Genomic DNA, 9648 nt, shown 5'->3' with positions numbered 1-9648 from the left:
CTTATTCGTCTAAAATGGGTCATGACAGTAAGTCATGAATGCTAATACACACCCATCAAAAGAACTTACCCAGATATGGTATTTCCTTCATACCTACTCAAATATTATATCCTCTCACATAATACTAAGATCATTGCAAGGATAATTACATTTAAATATAATCTCTCTAAAATGATAGTAATATATTATGAGGAAAAAAGGTGTTGATTCTTACTGAATTTGAAAATTTATTATTTTGATAAGAAATAAATTTAATGACAAATTGCCATCAATCAATTAGTAGTAGCACCTCTAGAGGATTCACAATCTCTACTCATGAAATTTCTAAAAAAGTTCCTTCTCTTTATTGATATGTAATATAATATGTGACCTTGTTGGTAACTACTCCTTGTGTCTTCTCGAAATGGGGATTTTACCTCATTGGCAAGATAAATGCCTCCTCCTATAACAATCATATGCACATTATAAACACTACCAAACACTTCACTAAGGGGGTAAAAGCAATTCCTCTTACTAATGTTATCAATAAGAAAATTTTGGCATTCATCCTTCTCCAAAGAAATCATTGTTCTTTATACTATATGACATCTCTAAGTTATGATCATTGGGGCATAACTATCATCTTTTCATTTATCTTTATTGTTACTTTTAATGTATTTTTGTGTATATCTTTAATATCATTTCACGTGTTTATGTGTGTCTATGTTGCATCATTATTAATGTACGTTATATCATGAAATGGATAATATTTGTCTAAAATATTGCATATTTTTCAAACACATTCAAATCTCTTTGCAAATTCCTAGCATCTCCCTATAATTAGATACACAAAGAAAATTTGATACTAGTTCATTTTTATTTCTAATACTATTAGTCATAATAAAGCGTGTTCGTCTAATAAGTCTATCATCCCCACCTAATTCTTGGAAACCAATTACCGTACCCATTCTAATTCTTCTCTTCGTCTAGATCTTATAATTTTCATCTTCATCCATTTTTTTCTAAACATTCATCCTTTAACCTCCTTTCTCAATCACTCAAATCCACATATATTCATCCATTTACTAATTTCACTCTCATCCATTTCAAGAACATACCCATATTCTTCAAATGTCCCCATCCTCTTCGGTGTGCATCCCATCATCCATTGAAACAACAAATTCATCAAAGCTTAAATCTAAAGCATCTCCAAATATAAAACATCCTTTGAATTTAATCTTAATGAATCATCATGTTGTTTTAAGGATATATCATTTCCACATCAATAATGTTGTCAAATTATTCAATCCTTAATTTTTAATGCTTGGAATATCTGCTATCAAATTTTTATTGATTTTTCAATTACAAAACAAGTATCATCATTACAACCCTATAGAGATAAATACTCATTATTATTTTTAATTTTCTTCCTTTCTACTTTATTTTGTAGTTTCTTATAAGTTATATTTTCTCTTTTGACATTATAATATTATTAAATTATAAATAAAAACCTATTTATGTCTTATTGTAAGGATCATTAAAAAACCAATACATTGACTATAACACATAACTATTTAAACTCTTCACTTCCATGACATCTTTATACAAAATAAGAAATCTAAGAATACGATACAAAATAGTTTTTCTACAGCTTCTCGCTTTTTTTCTAAATCAAAAGAATGACAGAGATTTTGAAACCACTTTTTATGACAAGTTAATCCGGTATAGACTTTTCTCGTGATAATAACACTTTAAATTTTTCTTTAAAAAGAACCAGTCAACTGGGGAATAGAAAAACCATTGCTATCACATAAAGAAAGCACATAAAATATAACAAATTAGAAAATGAACTTCATTTACAAAAAAAACATGGAATTTACCACGTAGTTGGTTTGTATTGATTATTTTTGTCTTGAGTTTACATTTGATGGGGAGTGACTTGACACAACTAATTCACAAGGAAGGGTAGGGGGTTTGTCCATTGAAATGGATGGTAGATACAGCTGGCATGTCTGGTTCCATGTTCCAAAGCATAATATCTGATCCCGAATCTAATTCACACTCATTTGTGGGATACATTAATTCAGGATTAGCAGAGCAAGAAGCTTCATAGACTGCGTTTGCATAACTTTCTATTGGAATTCCAGATGGAAATGAATACAGCATCCTATAAAGTTCAACTACATCATTTCCCGCTATGCCCATGTCATTCTGAATGCTTCCTTCTACAAAAGAAGCTTCTCCTCCTTGTACTTGCACTTGCTCCATATCTTTAATCACTTCCTCAATGCACATCTTGTTCGTTGGAGTCTCCACCTTGACTGAGGCATCATTCTCATTATGCTCGTACAAAAGTGGAGTCCTAATTTCGCTGCCTGTGAAAACCTCGAGGCTTTGTTCTGGGAGGATGACTTGCTTAGCTTCCACGTGTGCTTCAGGACAACAATTTTGATCCTCAATGTGCTGGGTTTGTGTTGAATTTTGAAGCTTCTTTTTCAGATGAGACCTCCAGTAGTTCTTTATCTCATTGTCCGTTCGCCCTGGGATCCTTTCTGCTATCAATGACCACCTGTAGAAGCACGCCATACATCTATTCAATACAAAAACATAATGAAATCTCACAAAAAAAAATGAGCTAGCAAGTCATGAAACGTTAATGAAAGACATAGATCAATATAAAATCGTCTACCTGTTACCCCAGCGGCCATGAAGGTCAATTATGATGCCTTCTTCTTCAGGAGTAATATTGCCACGCTTAATACCGGGACGCAGATAATTTACCCACCTCAATCTGCAACTTTTTCCGCATCTCTGTAGCCCTGTACAATGTGAAATGAATTTAGCCAACAATTCTTGACATAACATATATGGATTTCAAAATTGTGAAATAAAAAATAGAAAATTAATAACACCTCACTAACTCTGTTAGTTGTCAAACGTTTTAGTCCCAACTTGCCCATGTTTCTCATATTAAATATTATGTTCAATTTGTATTGAACATTAATAATAATTTTAATTTTACTATTGTTAGTTGATTTTTACAATTTATGAAATTAAATTTGTTGTTGTTTTTAAATTAGATTACATATATTTTCTTACATCAACGTTTCAGATCAGTTCTATCATCTATTATCAAGATGACAGAGAGCATAAGGAAATTAAAAATGGACTGATTGCAGATTTAAACAGACTAAAAAGAAAGAGAAGGTTGAAGAGAGATGATCAACCTTCTCTTTCCTTTTACTCTGTTTAGGTTTACAACCAGCCCATTTTCTCCTTATACTCTCTTCAAAAGATTAAAGAAAAAAATGCATGCAATCTAATCCTGAAACAACCAAACAAGAAAAAACTCTGTTAAAGATGCTTGTAATCTTAGAGTCTGCATTACTTCTCATATAGTAGATTATATGAAGTAATGCTTTACTATCAAAGTATTGACGGATTGAAAACATAGGAATTGAATAATATCACAACAGTCGAGGAAGACAGAGAGATGAGCGATTTAAATAACCCAGGTGTTCATCTAGCCTGCTAACTAAGGATGGGGCTAGAATTCTAGAGAATCTATGAATATATCCTCAACATTTTGAAGAAAACGAGTCTGTACAATTTGTATGGATAAGAACTTTTCGCTTCTCGCTATAGATTCCACTGCTAATCGAATCTTAAGTGCATGTATGTAGATAAGCTTCATGCCGCTATTTCTTATATAGAATAAGCAACAAAGATCAGAATAGTTGCAGACATAAAAAGCAAAAGACATACAGTAAACAAATAAAACTTTTACCACTTTTCAATTAAAATATATGAGATTATTCTGCCCAGCTTAGAAGAGATTAATGCCATGAATGGTCGTGCTCGTCACCATAGCAAAGACATTGAAGCATGCAACTGTTCGTCAACTTGAAAGGATTAAAGTACATAGACAGTGACACGCATGATAAAATCACCAACACAGATCATAACAACACAGATAATAACAACAAATTTAATAATAGATTAGAAATAGTAATGAGTACCAGCTGCCTTAGCTAAAGTGCTCCAGCGGCCATCACCATGAATTTTAATATAGCGTAAGAGACGAATATCTTCCTCGAACGTCCATGGCCCCTTCTTTAACTTTCCTTTCTCTGCACACAGAGACCATCTCGAACTCATCTCTGAAATATGTTCCTTCCTTAACTCTAATCCCCCCTTATCAATTCCACACGCATTGACAAACAATGCCTTTGGCTCTTCTATTAGAACTACCCCTCCACCAGACCGTGAAGCTGTTCAATATTTATACGTTTGAGAGGGCAGTATAAATATGGCGTTTGGGTATTTCCCAGTGAGTGTTCAAACCGCATTCTCCAAGTCGTACATATTTCTCTGACTTGATTTGAATTGCTTCCCAATTCAAACCAACTTCTTGATCGATTGGGATTGAGCATGAAAACGAAAAAAATCTCAGAACCCAACAAACCATAAAGAAATAACCACCTCCTTTGCATGTAATTGTAAATACAAGCCGTGTATATATAGAAATCTAAGATAACAAATTCCATTGATTGTTGTACTAATGATCATCGCCATTACTTTTTTTCTTACTGAAAACGAAAGAGAATGATTTGACGAGGAAAACCACAAACAAAATTCCCATTCCATGTATCTGAAAGTGGAAATAATTGGCCATCTAGCCTGGCTTTTTAGACGTTGACTCGTGGCGATGCCCTATTATTGTTAGTGGTGCTCCTTATGATTGCTCCATACGCTCTTCAAAAATCACAGCAAGAGAAGAAAAAATGGGCTTCGGTGTGGAGGGCCACAAAGATTCATCCAGCCTGTTTGATTTGCACAAAAGTTTTGTACTGCATGTGGTGGGACCCAGCGCATTATGGCAACGGTATGGTGTGCACATCTGCAAATGCACCAATCTCTTTGACAAGTATTCCTCTCACGTCTCTCAAATGTTTGTTTGGCATATATAAATTTTAATCTTTACTACTTTTAGAGTTGTAGCTGTTATTCTTTGTAATCTTATTTTTAATTCAATAAAAAAAAATTATTCTTCATACTTTAAAAAAATCGACACATAATTTGTTAATTTATTAAACGCTGTTAGTTATCAATTCTTTTCAGAATAACAAATAAGTCTTCACTACTTTTTACTGTTTATTAGATTTAAAGTAAAAGCCAACATCTTAGATATTAGAGTTTTTTATTTAATGTTTTAAATAATAAAAAACTTTTAGTACTCTTTTATTGTCTATTAAGGTTGAAACTAAATAATTAGTATATATCTATTATTTATAATTTTTTAAACTAATATTTTTTTATTATTTTAAAGTTTTTGATATTTTAAATAGTAAATAGATTTTTATTTTTTTTTAGATTGAAAGTCAAATAATTTATAAATTTAATATTATTTCTTATGAATAAACGTTATATGTAAAGGTTGGCAAAAAAAGGTATACTAAAGAATAAGTTTTAAGCATCAATTTTAAAGAGAAAAGGAAAGAATAAGGTGGCTAAGTGGAGAAAGCTATTGTATTAAGAGATGGAGAATGATCACAGAAGTCTAACTTTCTTTAAAGACTAGTTATATCCTAGTCATTAAGAATAGCTCCCAAACACACATTCTATTATTTTCTTCAAGAAGAGATGAGGTGTCAACAATATGAGAAATGGTTAAAGTAAGGCAAGGAAATTCTTTGATATACATGGAACGTCCAAAGGAAACTTGGTTGCAAGGTTATGAAGAGAGTAAAGGGTGCCAAAATGATTGAGAAAAACCATAAGTACATAAAATATTGAGTCTTCTTAAAGGGGCTATGAAGAACATGACTAAGAAGCGTACCCATGAAGGATGTCCTAACTTTGAATATAGGATGAGGAGAATGACCCTTGCTATATGATATAGTTTGTGGATCTTTAACACTATACAAAGTACATTAACCCAAGGATCAAATTTTTTTATAGATATTCCACTTCAACTATAACTTTATTTATTTGTACATAAATTTGTAGGAGAATATCACAAAAAATTAATAATTTTATCATAGAAAGGGAAGTGGAGGCAAATAGGACAAGCAAAGAATATATTGGGGTTCCTATCTTTCCAAATATAAAACAATACTTTCACTTTGAAAAACATGTCAAATTTGGATTAATCTAGAAAGAATTTTGAACAAATCTTTTGAAAAATCATATACCATGAAAAAGATTCTAAATAACTTACATTTTGGACCACAACAAAAGAAAGTACTTGAGAGTTTCGTGTTGTCAATATAATAGACAACAAGGATTGACAATACTCAATTTAATTAACATAATACTAATATGAAAACCTCAATAAAGAATACGAAGAAAAAAGATAAATTTTGATTCAAAAACAATTAATCGAACAATATGAATTTATTGTTTTTTGTTTTTTGTTTTAGTTCTAAAACTGGATATTCTTACTCCTCGTGAGACCCTTATCTTCTACCACGTGACTATTACGTAAAGGTTTGGATCCTCTCCACTTTACCTAATCAAAACAATGACTATTACATAAAAGTTCGGATCCTCTCCACTTTAATTAATCAAAACAATCTTGAATTTAAAAATTTATTCAAAATTTTATATATTTGAAATAAAAAATAAAATTTTAATTTTTCTCGACATTTAAATTTAAAAATAGACAACTTTTCCTTACATCATATGCACTTTAAAGACACCTCACAATTAGGCAATTGTAAATGCACAACGAACTTTATAGAATTTAGAAAACTGAATATTGCTTTGTTACATCAAATAAACTTTAGGGAGAGCTCGCCATAGGTCAATTCCACCAACTTTAGCCCATATTTATCTTCCTCCACACATCCTACTTTTTTTAAGACTTATTCCACACGAGGACCTCTGTATTGCCACTCACATGATACCTTTGGATAAGATTTTGCCTGCAAATCCTACCCACTCAAATAATTGTCAAAAGTTTGAAGTTAGCCCTGATGGTGATGCTCTATCTGCCAATTTCAAACATTCTTTAATTCTACTATATGTTTTGTTGCGTACCCTCAGATTAAATCAAATTCCTTAAATTTTGTGACCCATAGTATAGGACTGCACTAGACAAACCACCGTTTCATGATGGTGATCTGTTGCCATGCCTTTCAATAATTATCATACACAGTCTTTTGTTAAATGGATCACTCATTTCTTAAGGCCTCCACGTGTTTCTACCATGATCTCTAAAACACTTGGATGTCATAAGATTTTTTAACCCTTCGCCTACCTATTTAGATTTGACATCTATTTATATTATTGTCCACCAAATCAGAATAATACAACTGGAAAACCATATATATATTAGGGTTCGCCATTATCATCCACATGTAAATATCTTATTCTTCAATCCTTTCCTCAAATGGCAAAAGTTTGTGAATTCCAAGACTCTTACATTAACATGTCAGTCAAAGTTCAAATGCTATTATTGTGGAGGAGATGGAGTTTAACACATGACTCTGTTTATGACAGCTGGAATGATATGCATTACTAAACAAGCTTTATCCGTATGATGTTGGATTCTTCGCTGTCCCATTTCAATTTAAGAAAGTTGCTTAACCAATTACCCCACATTTCATATCTTGTTTTGGAATTCTTAATACTAGTTACGTGTTCTTTGCAGATTTCCCAGCCTGTCTCTACATTCAATTAGTTAGAATTTGTAGTCATTCTTGAAAAAATCTGTATAAGCGTTAAAAAAGTTGAAGTTAAAAGTAAAACAAAATATAAATCTCTATAAAAGTAAGCTAACTATCAATTGTATGGCGTTTCAGGGATAGGGACGGGGGACGACATGGGATGCATATCCAGAACGTCTCTTATAGGACAGTTTTTAGGGGACGACAAGAGATGATGATATGCATATACATACATATGTATATGTATACATATATGCATGTATATATATATACATATATGTTATACAGACATACATACATATATATATATATATATCTGTATATATGTATGTATGTATGTATATAGATACATGTATGCATATATATATATGTATGTATATATGTAGGTATGTATGTATGTTTGTATGTATATGTATATGTATATGTATGTATGTATATATGTATGTGTTTATGTATGTTTGTATGTATGTATGTATGTATATGTATATATGTATGTATGTGTGTGTATATGTATATGTATATGTATGTATGTCTGTATGTACACATATAGACATACATATACATACGTACGTGCGTACATTTATACATACATACATACATACATACATACATACATACATATGTATGTATGTATGTATATGAATTTTACAAAATATATTAATATATTATAAAGAGAATTGCAAATAGTTGATAACAACAACATCATTATGTAAATAAATCATGAGAGCATTAGTATAACAACTTACTAAATTTCAATAAAGCATTATAACAATAATCTCAAACATCAAAAAACCATGGTCTAGCAATATCCAAAAGTCTGAAACATGTATCTAGAAGTATCAAACATCAAAATACAACATTCTATGAAACTAAGCCTCATTCAGGCTATCAATATGCAAAAACTCAAAACCATCTAAGCCACTATCATCCTCTAGAAAAAGTGGTTGATTAGTGTTTCATTTGATTTTAACTCTTTATGTCATTTTAGTGTTCCTTGTGGGGCCCCCACGGACCAATAGAAGCAAATAAAATAAAATAAAAAATTATTATTGTTGTTGTTTTAAGCTTCGAATCATTCCCATCCATAGGGGACGACTAGCTATTTTGGGGATGAGCGGTCGTCCCCTTGTCATTTTGGGGATGGCGAAATGTCCCCAAATGGTTGGGGACATTTCCTAGCATTTCTTGGGATTTGTTATCTAGTGCTCGGACAACAAAGGGATGTCCCCTTGGCATCCCCCCATCCCCTAAATGGTCAGGGGATGAGGACATTGGGTTCTGAGGCAAGGGATGCATCCCCATGTAAGCTAGCTCAATGGATATGATCAATTGAAATTATTTAACGTATCTTCAAATTATTTTATTCTATTTTAAATTATATTTAATACATATAAATATATTTAAACTTTATTGTATCTATAATATTTTATTTTGACATATAAATAATTGTCAAAATTAAGGTAAAATGTAAGAGTTTTTGTTAACTTAACACACTCATGCCTACACTCCACCCCTTGCTACCATTATAGAATGCATTTTGACATGAACAAGGTTTACATTTGACAGCTAACCATATTTTTCAAGAACTTTTTTGAGTGTCGGTTATTCATTCAAAGATAATTTTAATCACATAAAAATTAAATATATTAAGTTTAGATAATTTAATTATTTAAAATAGTTTATAAAAAAATTATGTTTTGATTACTATTTATTAGTTTTGATGTGTAAATATTTATTTGGAGAATCAAAACTATAAATAGATTTAATTCATGTTAACAATAAATAAATATACTTATTAATCATATAATTATTTTCAATTAAATTAGATTTAATTTCAAAAATAGAATAATAACTTTGATAATTAAATCAAAGTAATTAATTCTAGAAAATGATGTTTAAATATTTGTGAAATCAAATTTCTCTTTATTCTAGAAATCTTAGGATTTGAATGGATTTGATATTTGATTTAAAAATGAATACCTAGGCATGAAATAGTAAA

General features: G+C 30.9%; 1 protein-coding gene across 1 annotated transcript; it reads right to left on the bottom strand.

The window, feature by feature from the left end:
* Positions 1–1871: 1871 nt before the first annotated feature.
* On the bottom strand, positions 1872–4468 carry LOC131064317 (transcription factor MYB21). Its single transcript, XM_057998418.2, has 3 exons — positions 3999–4468; positions 2669–2798; positions 1872–2548 (listed from the first exon to the last, which is right to left on the bottom strand). Exons 1-3 carry the CDS (start codon positions 4135–4137, stop codon positions 1933–1935), a joined length of 885 nt encoding a protein of 294 aa, XP_057854401.2. The 5' UTR covers positions 4138–4468; the 3' UTR covers positions 1872–1932.
* Between the last annotated feature and the right edge of the window lie 5180 nt (positions 4469–9648).

This window comes from Cryptomeria japonica, chromosome 3, assembly GCF_030272615.1.
Source record: "Cryptomeria japonica chromosome 3, Sugi_1.0, whole genome shotgun sequence".
NCBI lineage: Eukaryota > Viridiplantae > Streptophyta > Pinopsida > Cupressales > Cupressaceae > Cryptomeria > Cryptomeria japonica.
Note: the sequence above shows the minus strand (reverse complement) of the source record. Positions and strands in the feature narration are given on the sequence as shown.

What these genes read in the sequence shown, in the direction of transcription:
- LOC131064317 (XM_057998418.2), bottom strand. Translation starts at nt 4,137, where the DNA reads ATGAGTTCGAGATGGTCTCTGTGTGCAGAGAAAGGAAAGTTAAAGAAG. An exon ending in CACTTTAGCTAAGGCAGCTG is followed by an intron (nt 2,799 to 3,998) that starts GTACTCATTACT and finishes CACATTGTACAG; the next exon opens with GGCTACAGAGATGCGGAAAA. An exon ending in CATGGCCGCTGGGGTAACAG is followed by an intron (nt 2,549 to 2,668) that starts GTAGACGATTTT and finishes GTGCTTCTACAG; the next exon opens with GTGGTCATTGATAGCAGAAA.